General features: G+C 43.2%; 1 protein-coding gene across 2 annotated transcripts in view; it reads right to left on the reverse strand.

Moving 5' to 3' along the window:
* Positions 1-23,486, reverse strand: part of sbf2 (SET binding factor 2) — a 115,203-nt gene that overhangs the window by 10,463 nt on the left and 81,254 nt on the right. Inside the window, exons 18-31 of one of the 2 annotated variants that reach the window (XM_072661190.1) lie at positions 15,425-15,595; positions 14,739-15,013; positions 12,353-12,525; positions 12,179-12,252; positions 8,682-8,877; positions 8,298-8,425; positions 7,251-7,426; positions 7,024-7,154; positions 6,738-6,939; positions 5,777-5,973; positions 5,460-5,600; positions 4,215-4,298; positions 1,550-1,624; positions 97-275 (exon numbers count right to left, since the gene is read on the reverse strand). In XM_072661190.1, coding sequence (XP_072517291.1) covers positions 97-275; positions 1,550-1,624; positions 4,215-4,298; positions 5,460-5,600; positions 5,777-5,973; positions 6,738-6,939; positions 7,024-7,154; positions 7,251-7,426; positions 8,298-8,425; positions 8,682-8,877; positions 12,179-12,252; positions 12,353-12,525; positions 14,739-15,013; positions 15,425-15,595 — 2,202 coding nt within the window. The remainder of the gene's footprint in view (positions 1-96; positions 276-1,549; positions 1,625-4,214; positions 4,299-5,459; positions 5,601-5,776; positions 5,974-6,737; positions 6,940-7,023; positions 7,155-7,250; positions 7,427-8,297; positions 8,426-8,681; positions 8,878-12,178; positions 12,253-12,352; positions 12,526-14,738; positions 15,014-15,424; positions 15,596-23,486) is intronic. The other variant, XM_072661191.1, reaches the window with a different exon arrangement.

Here is a 23,486-nt window from a genome sequence, read left to right on the forward strand (position 1 = left end):
TCCATGCCTTTTATAAGAAAGAAAGAAAACTGCAGGATTTGAAACTGCAATTCGATGGTTTTCTTGTCAATGATGTTGCTTAATATGGGTCCGTACCCTGAGGTGGGACTTCTCTCCAAAGATGTACAGGGCTGCTTGCTGCTTGAGAAGTTGTGCATGCAGACTTTCGCTGCCTGTAGGGGGTGCCAGATCCTTGGCTGCCAACCGTGCCCCCACCTCAGCTGTGGAGGGGTGCTGGATGAACCTGCTGCTAGAGCGCAGGCTCGCCCAAACACCTTTATGGAAGACAAGGAACAATGAGTTGTAAGCATCCAAGTGACATTCATTCATATACCTGAGAAAGACATACGCAGCACTTCTTTACATATTACACAACAAAAAATATGGTAGGGTGATTTTGTGGGGGGGGGGGGGGGGGGGGGGGGGGGGGGGGGGGCAGAGCACTCTTAAAAATAACGGTGCTTTAAGTGGTTCTTTTTGGTGGTACCACTTTTGCTTCCATGAAGAACCATGTTTGTAATAGAGCGAATAGCGCGAGTGTGTCTAAAGGTTCTTTACCTTTTTCTTTTTTTAATAACTTGTTTTGTTGAAACCCTCCCCCCTTTTCCTCCTGCTACACTAAACACATCTCTCCAATACATGCAAAGAGATGCGGCATCGCTGGGCAGCCAATACACTCAGAGGAAAGTGCTGTGTCCCCAGCTCCACCACACTAGCTTACAGGCGCCTGTGCCGGCCAACATCACTAAGAGGGTGCCATCCACCGACCCAGACAGAGCAATGTCAATTGTGCTTTCTCGGATTCTGGCCGCTGATCGCATAGCGGCATGGCTGGGGATTCGAACCTGCAATTCCCGGCCCATAGTGTCAGCGCATTAGATCACTGAACCACTGGGAGATAATTCTTTACCAATTCAAACGTTTTTCACACACACTCACAGCTCTATTACAAACATGGGTCTTCATGGAAGCCAAAGTGGTTCTTCTATCACTCAAAGAACCATTTGAAGCACCTTGATTTTTTAACAGAGTGTATCTACAAAGCAACCGTATCACAACAGTTCACTTAAAACAAATGTCAGATCCATTTTATTGACTCCTCTCTCAGTGATACTCGATCACGGTTTACTCTCAACCTAGTGACGCATGATCTTCCCTCTGCTAATAGAAATACCACAGCTGGCTCAAAGTGCTGTCTTCAGCTGAAACAGCAGTGAACATGAACCAGAACACCACAAAAAATAAAATAAACAACAATAATAAAAAAAAGAGTTACTGAGCCAGCTAAGACCTGCTCCCGAACACTGCAAAAGGAACTACAGCGATCTTCTGCTCACCACTCTAAAGACACACTATGTACTTATGGGGGGGAACTGAGGCCTTGAGAGGGGTTGCGGTAGCCTTGTGGTAGAATGCATGCGCAGGCTACAGAAGTAGGGTTAGGGATGCAGATCATTGCCACTGACAAAGCAAAGTGAGCTGTGTTAGGAAGAGCTCTTTCAAAAGCACAGGGCAGATTAGTTAGAGTCAGTAAACAGAGGGACTATACCTTGATTGTGGAGTCTCCCCTTAGCTGAAGATTTTTGGTTTGTGTGAGTGAATAGTTTGTCCCTGTACCCAAGTACTGGTAGATTAAGGGTGCGGGGAAGTGGAGGAGGCACAGAGAAATCACATCAGATCACACACTGACAAACAGACTCCTCCAAACACAGGCAGAGCAGTCATTAACAGTGCAGCCTGAGCTACAGAGTTACTGTCAATGATCAAATGGCTTTTGTGATTGGGGGGAATGGAAAAAAAAAAGCCATTATAATGTGTTGTCACTGATGAACACAATCAAAAGAGATGGTATGGACATGACGACATGCACAACATAAACAGTGTCATGATTGTTCAGAGGTGGCATCAAGGTGTAGTACTCAACTGCTGCACATCAGTCACCATTCTGATTTTTATTCAGTCTAATCTTTAGCACACGTGCATTTCTAATTTACACAAAGCTGTATGCAAAAGTCTGGACACCCCAAGGTTAAATTATAAGCCAGCGAGGAGCCATTCTGTTCTGTTTTAGGATATTTCATCCCCTTCTCCTTAAAGAAAGCTTCTATTTCTGCAATATTGTTGGGCCGTCCTATACGCATAGCATGTTAAGATCTACGTCAATATTTCCAATTATGTTTAAGTCACTGGACTGTGATGACCCAAAAAAGGCAAGGTAATGTTAATACATCACTGACTTTTGAAAGTTGAAATTTTGTTATCAGCACTACATTGGCTAAAGGTTGCCGGTTCCTAACCTTGGAAGTAATGGCATTGAATATACGTTCAATACGAGTTATGGTTGACGAGGAGATCATGTGACAGATGAACTGCTGCCTCTGAGGTAAGGAGTGTTCAATTTCAGAGGGACTATAAGTCATATATACTGGTTCTAACAGAATATCAATAATTTAAAGCATTTACTAAATTACCTTCACATTACTGTGGCAAATGCTAGATTTTAGCTAGTCTTCAGCTGGAAAATGGAAATGCATTTGTTTTATTGCTCAGGTTATGTCAGGCTAGGGCAACCTATAAATTAGTTTACCTTTTTGGTCATTAGCATGGGGAACTAGATAATGTTAGTGTGGACAGGACAATTTTAACAACTGTATCATGAGGAAAACTAAAGTAGCTAGGCAACATTATGTTTGCAACAGTACCTGACATTAATGCTTTAAACAGAGCTGTAAAATCTTTAAATCTTTTCACATTGCCGAGCTTTTGCAGAATCTTTTTAATACAATAATTAGCTATTAGCTAATAAGAGCTATAGGCTCTGCTATGCATCAGATTGCTTAGGTGGAACAGGTCGCCAGACAAGTGCTGCACCTACTGATCTTGAACATGAACTGAGGACATGAACATTAATATAGGGGATATTTTACGTAGTTTAGCATGGGATTATGATTGTGATCATATTATAGCCGCTTAGCACTGGTAGTTTTAATTCTCATTTTGTATCATAAAAGTAACTTTTAGCAAGTAGTACATAAAGTAGGAAGAGAAGTTCAAAGCTTTTGAACTGTATTTATACAAATGTGATTATGAATATATTAAAGCAAATGTATTTCTATTTTACTGTGCCGATGTTTACTAATACATCAACACAGTAAAATACAGATGCAGATCAGCAGACAGTTCCTAATGCCAGTTCTATACCTAGAAGAATATCAAAACATTTGGAAATGCCACAACTACTATTTTAGCAGTTCTATTATTTTAGATCAGATCAGCAACTGTCATTTAAAAAAAATGCGGCAGAAGTGATTTTTCTTTTCTTTTCACTGAACAAACTATGGCATTATGCCAAGGGCGTCCAAACGTTTGCATACCACAGTATTTCTCTATATACCCATAATGCAACAAAACAAATGACACTTGACACACCTCTGTACAAGTCAGTGCGAGTTGATGAAGTCATGGTGACAAACAAATGATTCAACTTATATAAAGAAGAAAAAAAATCTGATTCTGGAAGTGTCTCTGTTAAGTTGGCACTGTGAAGGATACACCTGCTAATAGCAAGATGGCACATTCCTTGAAGACGGGCAGCGCCCTTTCTAATTCTGCTGTGCTACGAGTCATCGCTTGCAGCTGCTGCTTTTAACCCAGATTACAACATCACTAGCGGTAATCAAGACACCAAAGTCACTCCCTTTCCCTCTCAGTTTCATTACTGTAAATAATCAACACTTTAGTTGACAACTATTATGCAAGGATCAATCAGTCCCAAAACACATGCGAAAACACAGCTAGGACATACAGCAATGTTTATCTAGCTGAGCCACCCACTAAGGTGCGAAGACCTGCATCTGCATCAACAGATGGTCCCATGAATCCAGTGTTGCGCTACTAACAGGAAAGTTTGCAATACACTATTGGTCCTTATCCACTGCGTAAAAGCCTGTGTGTGGCGGGTCTTTGGAATTCATGAAGTGTGTTCTGTCCTCCAAAGGACTGTGTAAACAAAAGTTCAGCCGTGCTGTCACTGGAGAATTTAGAGCAGGCCAAAGCCAACAGAGAATGTACATGAGTGTGTGCATTTGTATGGAAGTGAAACTGTGGTCACTGGCTGACAGAACACAGAGAATGAGATATCAAGGTACAACATAATAAATGAAAAATGTGATGGTAAAACTCTTGAGTCAGCGAATGTAACTTGCTCTACTTACCACCTCTGGTGAAGCTGTTGGAGAATGAAATATCCAAGTGGACAGGGGCCATCTTTGGTATTCTTGATGACCTTCTTTCGCTCGCTATAAAAGACATTTGATTCGGATTAAAGGAACACCACAAATTCTTGAAGCTCTGACAGTGATTGACGTGACATGATCAGTATGACTCGACAGACTTTAAGGGAAATTAACACACATTAGTCATGTTTCTGCTCCCATTCATTTTTAGTTATTCTCAGAAACATGCATTGCTTAACACATCCTTGGTTCCTGAAAATACTACTAAGAACCAGGTAGCTGTTGTGCAATTCGAACACAATAAAAATAGAAGGGAACTGACTTTCTAAAACCTTATATAGATGTTCATCTGTAGCCCATAGACCTTTAATGCTATACATCACATTCTCTCTAGTTGCTCTTCTTGCTCGATTAAAACAAGCTGTTAGTCTTGAACACTTATAGAAAGCAGGCCTCTAATACTCTTTTACTCCAAATTGATGACAAGGCATATTTCTTCAAATTCATTCTCATTGCAATCCTCTTAAGGCTTATAGTAAGCCTACATCAGTGGGGATCAGTCTAGATTACGTTCAGGTAACCCGACGATGGCTTGCGTAGTTGTGAAGTTTAACTGTAGGGTTTCGTTACATGCATTTGGAGCGGAACGCGCTGATTAGTACTCAGAGTCTGCCTTAGGGCCATTCTTAAAGGCTGTATCTATCTGCAAGATATTTCAATTTCACTACAATTGAACCTAAACCAGATCCTACAGTCAACTGATCCAGTTTTTAATAAGACCATTCTGTGTCCTGCCAGATCCGAACAGCCATTAGGGTCAAGATGGATGCCTTTTAGTTTGCTCAGGCGAAGTGGGAGGTTGCTTTCAATCCAGTAAGTGGAGACAAAGAGAACATTGTGGGGGAGAAGCTTTGCTGACGGAGCAGGTTGGGGCGGATTGGGGCAGTGTGGAGCAGTGGGTGATGGAAGAGAGATGAATTCAAGGTGACCTCTACGTGTCCTGTTCCTCTTATATAAGTGCACACATTGTGCTTCAGTTCCTCTGGACGCTCAGGCCCACAAATATAAATAACACTTTGGGCAATGAGAGGAAGCTGAGGGGAGATAAGACTCACTGAAACAGGGACAACAAAAGCCAAAACAAGCGTGAGACAAACATCTCTCAGCATCCATCTTCCAGACAGAGAGCACTGGATCAGGGATGCAGGGATGAGAGCAGCATACCTGGGGAAAGGCCGACGAGCGAGCGGTTGGAGAGGGTGTTGCTGCCGTTGGCTTTGAAGTAAATGGGGATGGAGCTGAGGATGGCCTGCAGATACTTCTCCTGCTCCAGACTACTGGATGACTCTGATGAAGTGGTGGGAGCTGGAGAACAAGTAAGTGAGGGAGACAGGTAAAGAGAGAGAGAAATGGCAAGAGTTTGTGCAACTTTTTTCATCTACATCAGAACCAAATTTTCCTTCTGATGACATTTAGAAGATCAGGGGGACCCATGACCTTGACTTAAAGTTATTTATGTGCATGTGCTCAAGCAAATGTACCTGTTGAAGCTGGGTTCTGCGACTTGAACAGTCCCACCACACTTTTTCCATGGAACCCCCCAGCACGGAGCAGCACGGCTTTGGTGCGAGGATGTTTCCAACACAATACTGGCAAACGGTTGTGTCTGTAGCACCGTGCGACCTTCTGCAGACTGCTGTCCTGCACAGACTGAGGCACCACCAGAAGCCCAGGATAACTGCCAAAAAAAAAAATTCTCTAATGATAAACCATAATAAGAATCTTAATTCTATCATTTGAAATAAATGACAGCTTATACTCTTGATGGATTAATCAGTTCAGAACAGCAACTGTAACTAACTGATTTAAAGCAATAAAAACTGTCCAATTAAGGCTCTGAGTGGCTTGGCGGTCAAATGCGCTGCCACTATGGTCAGGGGCTCATGAGTTTGAATCCTGTGCTATGCCACTTTGCCATCCGCATCCTGAGTCCAAAAGAGCACAACTGACCGTGGGTAGCTCACTCTAAATGAAATGTTGTTGTAAGCTGGTGTGGAGGAGCTTGGGACCCAGGACTTTCCTCTAAGCAAGTTGGCTGCCTGGTAATGTCACACTGCCGGCAATTTGAAAAAGGTGGCTGGCTTTGCATGTATCAGAAGAGACAAGTCCTTACCCTGCTAGTGTCTGAAGCATTGCTAGTGCTTGGATGAGTTACAAATGGGTGGTATTTGTACTTGGCAGTACCAAATTGAGTAAAAAAAGGAAAAAATTTGACCAGCAAAAAAAGCAAACAAACAAAAAACCCTGTCCAATTAAAGATTTTTTTTACCTTGTCCATTGCATTGTGGTACTCCAATGAAGGATCCAACTTAGAGTCCAAAGGAACACTAGTCATTGTAAACACTTATTTTTATATATTATTATATATTTATATATTAGCTGAACACAGTCCAGAAAAAAAGATTAGTTTCTAAGGTCAAAGCATGCAGAGTGGCATCTGACCTACGACACAGAGAGTACAGTCGGTTGACTGCGGTCACGCGGAACTGCTCTCCACTCTTGGAGCGTGAGGAGCTGGCAGTTATGGTGCCCAGACCCAGCCTCTGGTAGTCTCGGAAACAGGCGCGCTCCACCAGCTGCTCCATGGTGGACTTCTCCGTGGCTTTAAGAGTGCTACTTGCTGGAGGCTCACCTTCGTCTGACACTGCAACATGTAAGAACGGATGCAGGTCATGACCTGTGACCTCTCTCACGTCATTGAAACATACAAACGTAAAACTTGGCTCACCAGAGATGTCATCGTCCTCATACCAGGTCATGCGACTGCCTTTCTCAGTTTTCTTCTGCAGGGTGGATTGACGGCCCATGGTAATCTTGCCTGCTCTTCTCGCTCCTTTTACTATGGTCTTGGATAATGTGCTATAGAATTTAGAACAAAACACCAACAACAGTTTTTAGCTTTATGCGTTTTTCTAATTTTCAAGTATGTTCACTTGTGCTAGGACTGGAACTGACCGGAAGCCTGTGTTCTTCTCTTTCTGTTTTGGCAGTAGAAGCTGAGGAGCCGTCTGTCCTGCAGCAAAGGCGAAGGTGCTGAAGATCGACTGTGGGTAACGGATTCTCTGCAGGTGTTTTCTAAAGATCTCTACCATCTCAGAGTTTACCTCCTCATCAAACGCCACCTTAATCAGCTGAGAGACACGCACACACAACAGCACTGGCTTAGATCCACTTGTGCACAGTCTGTGTACTAAATGAGCAACTAGTAAGATTTATCAGTCTGCTGAAGGCTGAAATAGTTTCCTGCTGGGGTCACCACTCTACATGGCAAAACAAATCTGTAAATAATCACTGGATATTTTGGAGGCCGACAACAGGACTTGCTGAACTGCTCTGAACTGGATATTGGGGTTTGGAATGGGCTCGTTCCCCAGTTTCCTGGAGGGAAAAGATCCCAAGCAAGGTTTGGCCGCATGAACGCTGGTCTCTGTGACTCCATGTCCCCCTACCCCCCTTGCGTTCTTCTGTCTCGGCTATTCGGGAGTCTACTCTAAACAGTACAGTGTGCCCCCCCAGTGGTCCGCTGTGCTTAATGAAGGTCTAATAATGCGTCCCAGACAGCACAGGCCATCCACACGTGGGCAAAGAGGCCCAAATGACCCATACTTTCGTACAGGGCTCGGTTTTATAGCATGTGTTAGTAAAGAGATAGGAATGAGCCATAAAATCTTTATGGCCTTATAGTACATGAAGAACACAACACATATGGGTCTGTTGCTTGGACTCGATCCAGGATAGCATAACACAAATGTTACACATGCCCGTAGGGGAAATAAATGGTAGTGAACTTCGGACAAAATATACATTGTGCTTCCACAATAATGACACCTGAAACAGTTTAATGAATCTATGAGTATTCCACTCCATCAGAAAATCACAAACACACTTTTATCTTACTATTGTCCGTTGCATCATTGCATGATGATGGGTCATGGGCATAAACATGCGGGTACCATATATGATGGAAGAAAAAGCTATCTGCCTTTTTAAACACTGCTTTACCTGGAAGGAGGCAGACCTAAGCTGCAGCCCCTCTTGCATGTTCTGCTGAAGCTGGTTCTGAATGGTAATCTTTTTGTCTTTAGTCAGCGTGGCCACTGGGAAACTGCGGATCACTGGCTGCTCACCAACTGTACACACACAAACATCAAGGATATACAGATGTGTCAGGACAGTAGGCTGTACATTATGAAGATGAGCAATTGACAGTAGTATCAGGTATTGAGTAATCAGTAGCAGAACCTCAAAACAGTGCTACAGTGAGTACAGCTGAGCGTCACTGTAATCATGAGAAAACCAGGCCAATAAAACATTTAATGCTGGAAAACTGGACAAGAAAGCCAGTCATTAATTTACAGCACAGTCAGAATGTGAGCTAGCTTTTACCTAAGGGATCATGGGGAGTGCCTTTAAAGATGATGCGGTAAGTGGTGAGGAAGAGCGCCCCCTCAGCCGGCAGTATGTGTGGTCCTCCAAGCAGGCCCCCAGTGGCCTCCTCCCGGCCATCGGGGTCCAAGACCACCCGCAGGCCCTCTGTCACAAGTTCCTCTCCAGGGAGCAGGGCGGGTCGGAGGATCTTTGGCTGCAGAAAACAGGAGCACATTCAGAACCATCAAATCCCCTGGACTTCTAAAGCACATTCCTGAAAGGTAGAGCTTTTGATCCAGACACTGTGCTATCTTCTCAGCAGAGACACTGCAGTAACATTCAGAACAGACAGCATGCAGTTCATTTCTCTGAAAACGCAGGGGTCATACACCCCTAACATTATTCCCTTCTGAATTACTCGGACAACCACAGCTTCACTGTCCAACCCAATATAAACTCAACTGTGACACTCAAATGACACACATTTAAGTGCGTCAAACATTTTTTGCTTAATAAGCCGTTTATATTGACAATCTCCAGACTGAAGAAGTGGTCAGCTGGCCTCTGGAAGCTCATACTGTTCTGGTGTCATTACCCACTTCATTAAGAGATAACTGAGAACAGCAAAACAGCAACGTTAGGAAAATTAGCCTCTCATCTATTGTAAGAATTTCTGGGTTATCAGGCTGAAAGACCTGCTTGTGTATGTGGAGACAGCCCAGGTTTTATGTAGCCAGAGCCAGGGCAGCCCTCCACGGGCTAGTGAAGCCAGTGGAGAAATGTTTGCTCTAAGGACGAGAACCCTGGAAGAACCTCTGACCACTCACACATCACATTCGAAATACCAGGGAAAAAGGGAGTTCAAGCTAGTTCTCCATGAGGCCCTTCCCCAAAGCTCACACTAGCTTTAGTTCCTCTTCTGGCCTTGCAACACTCACAAACAACACTGCTTTCAGACAATCCTGCATTCTCTCTTCATTCCTATGAAACTATTTAAGGTCAGAACACACACACACACACACACACACAATCAGGGGAACGGTCAGCAGTGTTTATGATGGTTATTTATGATGGTAAAAACACCTCAGCTTTAGAATGATCTAAAGTTAGATCATTCTAGATTATTCACAAGTGCCTCTACCATCAATAAGCAATGACTGATGTGGTCGTTTTAGGGACCTAGAACATTTAAACTCATATTTCCAGCCAAATGAACTGAACAGCTCTAACATCACTGTTCATAAATCTCCAGCCTCAGACTTAAGTTGTTTACAAGTCCATGGCACTGAAATCGGTAGCTGGCAGCAGGCTTACACTCTGCTCTCTATACTGAATGTCACACACTGCTTGGTCCATCGCTATATATAGTGGCATGCAAAGCAAAAGTTTGGGCAGTAGTTTAGGGAGTAGAAGACCAACTGATTTCCAAAATGCATAGTTATGCAAGTTAAAGATAAAGTGCAAAAGTTTGAGTGCGTGCAAAATATTAGAAAAAGTAGCTTGTTTGACGCAAAAAAGCTATTTACTGTAGTACTGGGATGCAGCCAGGTAGAATTGGGTGATATGGTAAAAATACTATCACGATATATTAAAAACATTTTTCATGATACACAATATTTATCACAGCATTTGTAATCACAGACTAAATGCACCAGACAGATTCTTAAAAACAATTATTCAGATACTCTCCCATATTGAGTACAATGATTTTTACTCAAAATCTGCTGCACTTCATCCAGTTAAACGGCACTTATATACACTGTTTGTAATTAAATGTGCAGCTGTTCAGTGTTATTTAAGCACTGACCATATCCTCAATATGCTTATACAAAATTTTTCAAGATACGATAAAATATAGTCATAACGCCCAGGGACCACACCCACCCAATGCCAGATGGATGGTTGGACGAATGGACATAGAAATAAACAGGTAAAGTGATGAACAGGTGAACAAATAGGAAGGCAAATAGATAGGTGGATACACAGGTTAGCTAGCTTGCTAGGTTTTGGTGTGCTGGTTAATTCAGCTTTAGCTTGCTAGTACGGTTTTGCTTGGTAAGTTTTACTGAATGGAACAGAGTGAGGTGGTGCAGAATGTGTGTAAAGCTGTGTGGGCAGAAAGAAAAACACATAAGCCCTGTGACTGGTAAGGGTTCCACTGACATAAGCTGTAACCAAGATTAGCACCTCCCAGATCACAGTGAATGGGTTATTTACTGGTTAATGGAATGATACTGATGCAGAACATTTTGCACATGCATACTGAGAGCCCACAAGAAACCTGGGGCTTTAATTAGCTGGTTAGGGCTATGGCTTGCTCACAAGCATCTTTAGAAAAGGCCAGGTGATGCAAATTTTAAAGCTTTAAAAGTATGCTGACTCTTCAAACCTTGCCCCAACAATCAGTGGTAGATCGATCATGTTTTAGGCTTGTGTTGCAGCCAGTAACATGGAGAATATTTCACTGGTGGAGGGAAAATGGACTCAAATAAATACAGGAAAATCTGAAAGCAAACATCACACAGTCCTCAAAAAAAAAAAGCTAACGATCGGACTGTTTCTACAGCAGGATACGGACTAACTCAAAATGTGCAAGATGAAGGTTTTAATATGGCCTATACAGCTCCCTGACCTAAACATCATTGACAAGCTGTGAATAGATCGCAAAAGGGCAGTGCATGCAAGACGTCCAATGACTCTTACAGACTTCTTCAGCTCTTGTTACCTTTAGTACTTTTTACTTTTTTAATTTATCCCCTATCCTATTTATTGTTTAGTGTAATTAGTTTAGTGTAAGTAGTTTAATACTGTAAATAATCAGTGTTCTGTGTTTTTGTTACTCATACGTCATACGTGTTGCTCTCACCAAGACAAATTCCTTGTATGTGTAACATACTTGGTGAAATAAAGAGATTCTGATTCTGATTGCAAGAATGACAGAAAACAGAAATCCCCCAAACAAGAACCAGAAGACTTCTTAATTATTTTAAGTGTTAAAGATGGAAATAAAATAGTAATCCTGATTCAAATTTTAGGGAAAAAAGGTATAACCTTTAACTTTTGGAAATCAAAGTTAGACAGAGCTGGCTTAACCGGGAGGACTTTTCAAGAGTGCAGCAGAGTGTTGCAGGACCAGTATTAACACCCAAGACGCCTTTAAGCGAAGCACTTAACCCCCAATTGCTCTCTGGGCGCTCCAGGTTTGTGTTTCCATTGCCCTGATCAATACTACAAGAGTGTGTGTGTTCACTGCCAAGGATAGGTTAAACCCAGAGGTTGAAATCCGTTGTATTGCCGTGCTTAATCTCTGCTTAGTAACAGAAATTTTTAAAAGGGCTGCCCAAAGGTTTGCATGCCACTGTAAATCTAGCAATCTACACCAGATTTGGGATATACCTTCTAGAGGTCTTCTTCTCCAGGTATTGCATAAAAATAAGTTAACAACACACCAAACATGAGAACAGACCCAAAGAATGCAAGTCTTTTAAACTGCGAATGCTAAAGACCATACATACCTTCTGGATGGGAGGAAGTCGTCTACTTTCCCTATGGACAGCTTCCAGAGTTTCCATTTGTATTGATACAATACCTGGACACACAGAGACGCTTCAGCAACCATTCCACAACATTACTTTGCCATTCTGCTCTTTGTAACTAACTTCAGCTAAGAAAAAAAAAGCTTCTTTTACCTGGAATCATGCTGTGCAGATTCTTGATGTGGTCCTGGGTGACTCCGCTCTCAGTGCAGACCTTGTCAATAAACCGGGCAATGAACCTAACCACAGAGTTGGCAACGTCACTGTTTTCTGAGTCTTCGAATCCGCTCTCTGTGTCAAAGCTTTCTGCCACGCTGCCTGCAATACTGGAGAGGGCACAACAGCAGTCGATAAGACATGGCACAGCACGGGCATACAGCCCAACACGCTTGCCAAACATTTTGATTTTATTATTAGCTTTTAGAATGGTCACATTTTACACCTTTAAATGACACCTTGTCTTTTCAGATTCATAACTCATCAACCCTTCCACACATTAGCACGATCCTGAGAATACATATCCTGATAGGCAATAGAACTTGCTCTTCCCAAAAAAGATACTGCTGTCCAGTAAAGTATCCTGGAGTAATCCAGTTACAGACAAAAATCCTAAATAAATCCTTTCAATCATCCTTGGCTTTTACTTGGGCTGGGAGTGTTGTTTCGCTTTTGTTCTGAGTAAAAGTGGGGCGGCTATCACTGTTGCAATTTCATAAAATGTTGAAAAACTTGCTTAGATATAGTATCATCTTTAAAAACTTCAATATATTGAGTCTTTTGAGGTTTTGCTACCCTAAAATGATCCTAAGCCAATTTCTTACCCTTCAGCTTTTACCCACTCACTAGGACTACCTCTATCACTTACAATGCACCAGACACTAGGAGGGTGAATTCAAGCACAAGTCTCCTCCGATACATGTAAAGTCAGCCATTCCCTTTTTCGAACTACTGTCAATGCAGCATCACTAGGCCGCCAACGTGCCATAGCATCAGCTATGCAGCAGGCTTTATCTGCTGAGCTACTCATAGTCTGAATTGTATATAACTGTATATTAACAAACTTGCCAAAGCCTGCCATTCTGGGCCTATTAGAGTTTTAACTATCTGCATTGATTGAAGAGGGGAGAAAGTCAATAATAAAAAAAAGAGGTCCACATATTCTTTTAGTTCTAGATCATTTCTATTCATCCATTCATCAGGCAATCTTGACTCAATGTAAAGAACAACTGCCAGATTCAGCTTATTCAACAAATGAAAAACAACATAAATGATGATAGGAGGTATAATGCATACTGGATAAGTTTGCATTTTAGCCATTGGGAGCCCTGGTTCCCACCACCACCACTGGAAAGAAAATCAAAGTCTCAACAATGAATTGAGTTGAGTTGCAGTTTTACATCAAATCTCTCCACATGGTATAGAAGTACACTTTACTAATTGTCTCTAAAAACAGCCCTATTCATGCTTAAGGAAGTAATACCAATGAAATGTCTCAAGGCTGAGACAGAGTCCATTATGCATGGAGCAAAACACCATCACCACCAACACGTAAAATGGAAAAACTTTGATACCAGGCCCTCTTGGGTTCACTAAGAAATTTGGCATCCGGAAAAATGATGTAACAGTCCTTCTCTGTTTACAAATAGACAGACAAGTTCCAGGCACATTTAATAAGAAATCAAAACAAGTCTGCAGCAGGACTTAACAATGACAATACCTAAACAATGACAACCGAAGCTAAATTTTCCTAATTAAGCATGAAGTGCATCAGAGAACAGAAACTGATTGGGTAAAAATAGGTTTCCCTCAAGTGCTCGGAAATGCTACTATTCAGCCTAAAAACATGAAGAAGCATAAAAAAAAAAGAAAGGGGCTCTGGAGATATGGAGTTGGCCTGTCTTCATTTTTTTGGTGCGCAAAGTTTCCCAAAAACTCACACACATTATTGTTACTACAAAGCTCAGGGTTTCCCCCCACACTGTTGATTTTGGTTGTGCTTGAGTGCTCTCTCCACAACAGGCCAGCACACTTCACCCACTCAGCTGAGGCAGTAAGCAGCAGTCAGGCTGCTACCGGCGCCAGCTGGAGGACATGGAGAGGATGTGGCACATAACTGGATCCCCCTCCTGAGGAACTGCACTGTGTCCTCAGCCGACACCCCCAGAGCTGTCAACACCTTATTCAAAACTGCTTCTCTTATGGAAAAGAAAAGCGCTCTTCCACCAAAACAATGGTTGGGGATACAACCAGGCTAATTCCATTCTGTTTAATTGCTCTTTTCGGTCATTACTGTAACTGTCACTTTAAAAGCTGCTAGCAAACAGTAAGTTTGATTATAGGAATTGTTACTAAAAAATAGGGGGGGGTTGGGGGAGATGGGTTGGGTGGTGGGGGGGGGATGGGTTGGGTGGTGGGGGGGATTAGGTCAAATGGTTTAGAACTGAAGCTACTGGAACCCACTGCTCCACAGAGTGTGTCTGTGGATGTCAGTGAAAGCAGTTCGGTTCTGGTAGCTAAAGGTAGTAGACGGTCATCTTGCCTGTTGGTGACGATGCTGTTGCTGCAGCTCTCCCAGTCTGTGGCAGGCGTGGAGCGGAGCAGCTTGTTCTTGCTGGCATCCAATGGCACCAGCAGGTAGACCATGAGGCTGGCGTAGTGGATGGCCTGGCTAAACACTGTGCTCTCCTCACTCTTCACCAGCTCCTGCTGCTTCTCCTTGCTCAGGCTGGGCCAGGCCCGCAACTGCTCAGCAGCCAGGTCCATGGCCGTCCGCTCAGACTCGCTGGGGGCCGCTGGCGGCAAGGGACCCTGCTCCTGATGGTGAAGTCACAGGGGAACCAGAAGAAGCGATAGCTGTCACAATGTTCTTTGATTGAGAATTCAAGTGTGCCGAGACTGTTTACTGCAGTGACAAATATTTTCTCACACCTCGTTTTTAAGTTTGTTTCTGAGGAATTAAAATACCAAGTCGAGTTACCCGTTCGTATTAATAACGTCAAACCATGCTGTTGTCCAGGGTGAGACTGACATGTTTATGACTGAGACGTGGTGTTTACAAAAGCTCAATCTGTCCATGCAACAGACACCACAAAAGCATTTTTTGTTTTGATATGAAGGAAACATCTGGATATGTCTCCTGTTTATATACAATGCCTGAGTAGTTGATTAGTAACTTATAATAATTCAAATGTCAGCGAGTCTGGTGTTCACAATTTAGGTCTGTACCTTCAGTCTGGCTGTAATGAGTGGCTTGTCCTCTGGAGCATTGAGGTACAGGGCACGGATCTGATTCTGCACCTCCGAGTAGAAAGTGGCTTCCCAGAACTGCTGATTGGTCCAGATGGGATGTTCCTGCACGCAGGTGTAGGCAAACTGGTTTACCCCGGGAGCCAGTTTCTGTAAACAAGAACAAGGACACATTCGATTGGATCTGCATCACTACTGTCCTGAGTAGAAGCCTGTCAAAGCCGCCTGGAAGCCTGTCAAAGCGCTATCTAAATATATTTAAACTGAACGGAAACACTGTGTGGTGTGGCATAGAGCAGGCAATGACATGGAACAGGCCTGCAGATTTAGCTGTTGAGTAGAATCATACCCAACTAATTCAACAAAATCCTAACACTGTATCAAATTCTACAAAACAGCACCTTACCCAGAACAATCCGGGAAAAGGCACAGAGAACAGAAAGAAAACACAGCGTAAAATCACCAGATTGAGGAAAAACTGGAGATGGATCATTGGACAGTGGACAGAATGAAAGATGAGAGGACAGGAACACATGAGTGTGGAAGAATACAGAGATTCAGACATGACGCCTCAGTAGCAGTTCCCTGCCAGAGCATGGAATGTGCCGAAGTCCATCCTTCTGGTTTTTAAAAATATTAATCCAGTTCAGTTCATGATTGTTGGTCATTCAGTCAAATGTGACGAACAGTTTTGTTACTCTTCACTGAATTATGCTGGACTGCCAAGAAACTATAGCAAATAAGCTTGCAAAACTTTATAACTTTCCAATTGGGGTGCTGAGCCTACAGTAACCACGTAAAAGGACATTTTAACACATATAGACTATATAGCTTTTATGAGGGAGCCTTTACAAAAAAGTCTTGCTTTTGCTGAATTCTCTCTATAACACAGCCTCATGAAAGCAACTAGGCCACAGGAAGCTTCGCTTGTGAAGGAGACTGTTAAAAAGAATGGTGAAAATAGAAAGAAAACAATGCACAGCTGCCAAAGGCTTCAGAGCAACCAATCATTCTTAGTGCCCATCATTTTCTCAACACACTGAGCGAGAATGGGCCTGGCTCCCAGAACAGGCTTTATAAACATGGTCCTACTTTTTTCTTTTTAGCACATTCAGATGCAAATTCACAGCACCTGTTGATGGCCTCTTTAATCTAAAGGGACACACAAGAGGCCTGCTAAAGATATGAGGACTGTTTTCAGCTTCTGCACATTTACACTGACTTGCACACCAATGCGAAACAAGGAGTACATCCACCGTGCTTGAATCAAGCTCCGTTCTCAACCTTTGCTTTGCTCTGGCGCAGAGTATCAGGCCAAGTGCCTTTTCTTTAGCTTAAAGCCACATACTAGGTGAGCATCTGCTTTCTCTTCCTCTCAGCCTCAGAGTGCACTACGCTGCAGACTCCCTCTATTACCCACTACGCTCTCAACTAAACAAACCGCAACCGCAATCGAAAAGACAGACGGAAAGAGAACTTGTGGGCTGAGAGAAAAAGAGAGGGGAGAAGGACACCAAGAAGGATCAGCCTCCGAGATGGAAGGAAAACGAGCTGAGCAGTGCGGGTTCAAGGTCTCTTGCACCACATATCTTCAGCAGGCTCTCTTCTCTAGGTGGCAGCAGAAGGCTACCTGTTGCAGCATTGCGTCAACTGAGCACCTTGTAAGGACACCTCGGGTTAACAATTCACAGGCTGTCCCCTTGCAGTGTAAACTGTAGAGGTAAAGGACTGTGCTTCTTGAGCACTGTGGTAAGAAAGTCTGACTGTAAAGTGAAAGTCTGTGTAGATGGTTTATCTTCCCTTACGGTGTCTGGAACGCCTGATATATATCAGGCCATTAACACTGGGACACAGCATCCTCCATAACACTCGGCCATCCGTGCAGAAGAAAGACGCTGGCCAAGGACCCCACACTGCAGGCAGAGACAAGGCCAATTGGGCAACAATTGTTCTTTCTGGGAAAGGAACCTCAAATTCACCGTGTTGGGGAACAGACTGATGTGATCAGACTGGGCGATTTTTATTATAAAAAAATAATAATTATTATTATTCAGGCTGATGGGGCTCACACTGTGTGGGCTAAATGATGAATAAACATCTAATCTAACACCATCAAAACAACATGAGGCAACAAAAACAGAAAGGTGTCATTATCAAAATAACACATTTTCATTCTGCACATTTCCAACTGACTGTTTGGAGCAAAAACTGGCTGATCCTACTATTAAAACTTTGGAGACTGCAAGTTCCAGCAGTCCCAGCGATGCCACGGTCATCCATGGTTGGGAGTTCAAGACCTGGGGGCCTCCCCCATGGCGCAATGCTAGTCTGGCGGGCGTCTGTTTGCTGACTTAACAGATAAGGTTTTCCCCCCATGCATGTAGAGCTGTCTGCGGTCAGTTAGGGTTGGCAGTTTGAAAAGATGTGACAACGCTTTAAGTGACTTAAAGGAGACATTGTGGCAACTGGCAATTATAAAACTGAGAATGAACTTTGGGTGAACAAGCAAAAAAGAAATCAGGGTTTTGTTTTTTCGTTGGTTAGACTTCTCCAGTGCACTCCAGCCACTGTATGTTTTCTTCAATTCCACCAGCAGCTCACCCGGTTTCAATTTATAAAGGACTGATTAGATAATCTAGGTACTGGATGGTGAGAAACTACTAAGAAATGCATGAGGAAAAGAGATGATGAAGTTGTTTTTGCAGACCTGCACACCAGACCTTCTGACTGGTGGATGATGGAGAGGAAGCCTGAGAGCGGCTGCGTTTGTGTAAGCCTGTGTACTGCCTGTTGTTCAGCCCGTTGTTTTGCTACAGATGTGATTGAGTCAAGACGACCTGCTCCAGCTATACAGCCCCCCTGTTGGATGGGTGGGTGGTGGAGAATTAAAGTAAGTGCTCTGCACTGTGTAATGCCTGCCAATGAAGAATTCTGGGCCGAAAATATGCACTACAGGCGCAGGATGGAGGGATATGGAGGGGCCGAAGACAAGCTCTACACGTCGCAATTACCTTACATACAAGGGTATACACAAGAAAACAATTATGTCTTGCTTTTAGACATCAGGAAGGCCTAATAACGAAACAAACCCCCAGAGTCAGTGGGGCATTCCCTTGTATTAGGAGCTTTCATACATGATCAGTGTGCTAAAGGGGCCCTGGCGCAGTGCTTGTGAAGGGAATGCAGGTCTTTAACCCAGAGAGAAAAGAGGCCTCTAGTGCCAGAGGGATTCGCTATGTCTCATAAAACCTGTCTGAATCGTGTCAGGGGACCAGGGGGAAAGCACTCAGGCTTTGATCCATGAACAGGCTTGGGTAATGCGATGATTTACAAGTATTTTGGAACAAATAATCTGGCGTCCTTGCTTATTTATACTAACACACATTTTTCTCCAGAGCCTGCAAGGGATTTTAAAGAACTCCGACCGACCTGAATAAACCGGTGCAGTGTTTTAGCAGGGGCCCGCCAGGGATTCGCTAAACAGAATTAAAAATATTGGGCCGCAAAATATTTGTGTCTAGGAGCTCTAAAAGCCATCTTGAACCAAACAACGAATTTACAACTGTGACACTGACAAACAAAATGGTAGAAAAGAACAGAGGGACAGCGTGTTACATTTTGGGCCAAACAGGCCCTGGCCGTGCAGGATGACCGCTGGAACAGGCTGTAATCGTAGCCTGTAGATGTAGACGTACCACGATTAAAAGTAAACAGAGGCAAGTCAGGATCTGGAAAGATTAAGGCACGAAGAGGGGTCACACTAGCAAATCACGCCGTGTCCAGTTTGAGGAATATAACAGCTTGACAAAGAAAACCCACAAATCCCCTGCTGCACAAACTGTGAGTGAAAGAATGCAAACAATCGTACCGAAGTGGCTCAGCCTCGGAGGAAGCCAAAGCGTAGTTCGAGTCAGCATGACGGCTGTTTTCCATTCATTTTCCAAGATACGACCTGAAACCTGACAAGCTTTTATTCCAATAAGTCCTCGAGTCTTTCCAGTTGGTGCGCTGACAGCGGAAACCTTCGCGGCTTGTCAATAATGGTCACTGCTTCCTTAGATGACAAAGCTTTCAACTGATTTCAACTGGGTATGCCTTCTACAGAAGCTGAAGAATTCAGCAGGGGAAGCACTGGCCAGCAAGGAACAAAACAGGTGCGATCTCTGAGGGGTAATAAATTCTCACAGGGCTAATCTGAGACAGACTAACAAGAGTGGGATAAAAAACACATTGAGCTAATTTACATCCCAGAAGTGACAGCAGGGGATATCACACAGGTACATTTTATTATTTCCAGGGGAGAGAGCAAAAAACAAAAGCATCAGATTTGATGGGCTTCAAATTTTGTACTATTACAGAGGCCAGAAAAGTTACACATAGATTTAAACACTGGTGATGACAGAGCTTGTGGGATAGAATCAAGGGCACGGTAACTCTCAGTTTGAATATCAACTCACAAATAAGCTTGACCAGCGCACTGAAGTGCTTCCCATGTGCAAAGGTGAGCAATGGCATGCAGGCCTTGACCACAGAGCAGCTTTCCCTGGAACACATGACAAAGCTCTGGAGGACTGCCAGGTTAACCTTGCTAACCCAGTCACAGGGCAAGGCACACATTTACAGGCAGGACATCAGGACATGTAATAATTGTTGCTTGAAACACTGAGCCACGAGAAAGAAGATTGGGAAGAACTGAGAAGAACTGATTCTAGAAGTGAGAAGACTACACCACCTCTGGACTGAGATCTGCTGTTGTTTGTTTCTGAGAACTTCCTAACTGCTGCCGGCTGGGCAATAATATCTGTTAATGGTGTCTTGAGGATGGCAGATGACACTCAAACAAATACTCCAAACTGGATTGGGATTAAAATAGCCGATACCCGATTCATCACATTATGCATGAATCGTCCCAGACATCCACACTAATAAAACACAACCTTGTCCTACTTCTTTTGTTCTACACTCAATAAAAGTATTTTATTGAGTGTAAATTATTGTTACATAGATAATGGTCAGCTCACATTTCATTAGTAATCAATCCAGAAATCATGATTAGTCCCTGATATTTTTTATTTATATAGCTAGCTGCATGTGTTGGCACCAAAACTGTGAGCAGAAGCAACATGTGCGCTGGAAAGAGAATGATCAGCTAATCGCTGTAGGTTACAAACTGTCATAAACAATGTCTCAATAGCCAACAAATTACTTTACAGTGGAATGCAAAAGTTTGGACACCAAAACAGGTCATCTTGTCTAGTTATTCGCAGATACTTAGACCAGGTTTCCGTAAACCTTTGCATGCCACTGTAAAAATCTGATTTTACACAAAGTACACAGCCATCATTCAATTTTGTGTGTAGCGTTGTCTGACTACCCTTTGTTAAATTACATTCTTGAGGCACCGGGGTCTGCTTACACCACCTCCATAGTTGAAGTGGTCGAGGTGTGACATTAGGGTGTGAAGAGTATAAAGTTACTTGTGCTTTGACTAGCAAAGGGTCAGTTAAGGTCCTTTCACACTTAAATTTCGAATACTTTTTCAGTTTGCTTTTAACATGTTCAGGGTTTGCACCATTCACACATGCAGTCTTTAAAGTATTTAACTGGGATGCATACATTCAAACTGAAAGTCCTGGTAAATAGGATTTCTGACCTCTCCTTTATTCCCAAATCAAGTGCAGAAACAAACGCAAACTGTTTTCTTTGGAAAACTGAAGCTCCACAGAACCGTGTCCCCTGCTCACCATGCTGTACCAAACACTTAACTAAAACAAGTATATTTACAAACCAAGGTGTCACAGATGTGTTCCTCTTGGCTCAAGTCACTGTATATGTTGGTAACATATCAGCATCTGTTCACAGATTAACCCCTCTAGAAATTTCACAGAAATTGGTTTAGGTATTATTCACTCCTGCTTGTGTCTTAGAACTAAAGGTACATAAGTGAAAGGGGTTTTAGGTTCCAGTAAAGGTGAGCAAGTTGGCACTTGCCCTGTTATTCTGCACCAATGCATTTTCATATGCTGACAACAGTCCGGGAGACCCTAGAGGGAACCTGCAAGCAATTACATTAATCTGCTTTTCAGGGCTCCCTAAATAGGGCAGAGCAGTCTAGAAACAGAGTTCAGGCATAGAGTGGGTTCTTGAGAGGGCATGCTGCACACTCAGCATTGCAGGTGTCCTTGATTGACCTGCTGTGGACCTGGAGTTAATCTTCCATCCACGTTAAGCCAGTAAATTCAATCACCTCAAATCCTGAGTAAGTACACATGCACTCGATGCTTCATGTTCATCAGCAGTCTTGGAACTGAACAAGCACAACACTGGTCTGCTGACGTATTTGACTTGGAGATTTTAAAGTGCAATGCACCTGGAAATGGTCCTGCAGGAGGAGAAGAGTATTCAAATCAGCTCTACTTATGCTTACTTGGGCCTCCTCCTAGCTGAGCCCTCTTGTATTCCAGGCTAGCGATTGAGAGAATGAAGGGAAGGCCATAGACAAAAAAGCCCATCTGTGCCTTCATCTCCTGCCAAGGCGGCTTCAAGAAGAACATGCAATGTGGTTAGGTACAAGACCACTGGGAGCTGAGAGAGGGTGGAAAATGTGTAGCGCGGAACTTCACAAATATGCGCTGGGGGGTGAGTGTCCATCATGAGATACAAGGATTATCCGGGAACATTCTGAAAAGAAACCACGCAACGCAACGGATGTGCTGTGTTTTAAAAAAGCCTTTTCACAAATGTTTATACCTTAGTTGCAGGTAATAAATTAATCTCCAAACAATAAAGCATAACCTCAGTAACCTTGCTTCGTCATTTGCGTGAGCATGCTGCACACAAACACCATTCCTCTGAAAAGCTGGGAAAAATCAGCTTGTTGGAGCAGGATGAAGTGAACAAGGTTTCATTACTCTCTCCTGCCAGATGCATTTCAAGTCGGCATTAGAGATGTCTCTCACCTCTTTATCTATAAGCTAGCTTCTCAGCCTTTTTTTACGTAATGCTTTAATCAGGGTTGTTCTTACGTAAAAAGGAACAACAGGAAATTCAATATGTTTGAGCAATGGCTTTCAGATGTCTTAATAAACTGTAAACCTGAAGAAGGACGAACAGCTGGTCAGTGAACTGTTCTCTGGCTTTCCAGAATAGTTTGAATGGCAGGCCGCGAAGCTACATCCCTGGAAAGGATGTTTGTAGGACTTGTGCAGGCACAAATCTCTAAGGTCCTTGACTAGCACACTGAGTACAAGTCATAGGATTTAGGTTCTAATACAAAATGGTACTAGTCAAGGACTCGCTGTGAGGCTCCATTCGGACCAGACGGAACGGATAGAATCATCTCTGGGAGTCTCCCCGGTCAAACTAGGAGAGTGGGTATTTCAAAATGAGTACGCCGAAGAGCTGTTCCCAGGTTAGTACTGCTGGTGTGTCATGCTGAGGAGCAGCTGCATCAAAAAATTTAAGACGGAACCGGATTTTTCTAGAAGGGAATCTTTGGAGGAGCTTCAAATATTCCTGTTCCAAACTGATACACAACAACCCAAGCTTCATGTACTAAAGGGTTGCAATAGCTGTTGAACCCTTGCCCGGGGCAGATGTGCTGCAAATGTGTTTACAGTCAAGGTTTGGGACAAGGATGAACCAGGTGCTGTTGTCATGGGGACTGGGACTCACCCCCATGTCTTTAATAGTTACATAAGACATCCCATAGGCATTTATTGAGTCACAATGTGAATGCACGCCAGGGCAGCCAGCGTTCACGCACTCACCAACAAGAAACCAACAGGGGTTGGTTGTGTCTGTTCCTATGACAACAGTCGTGTTGATTTGTGCTTAATTTAGAGGCATGGGACCACAAATTCTAGGGGTTCTTGGAAAATTCGTAGTCTTCTATTGAGCTAGGAAAAACAACACAGACACAACTTCTGATGCCTCTCCCTGTGTACTGCTTCTCATTAACACTGGCCTGATAAGGTGGTGAGAAATAGAGTGCAACTTTTGATATACTGACGTGTGTCAGCTGTGGCATAAAGGTTAAAAA

Source organism: Salminus brasiliensis, chromosome 17, assembly GCF_030463535.1.
Source record: "Salminus brasiliensis chromosome 17, fSalBra1.hap2, whole genome shotgun sequence".
In the NCBI taxonomy this organism is placed as follows: domain Eukaryota; kingdom Metazoa; phylum Chordata; class Actinopteri; order Characiformes; family Bryconidae; genus Salminus; species Salminus brasiliensis.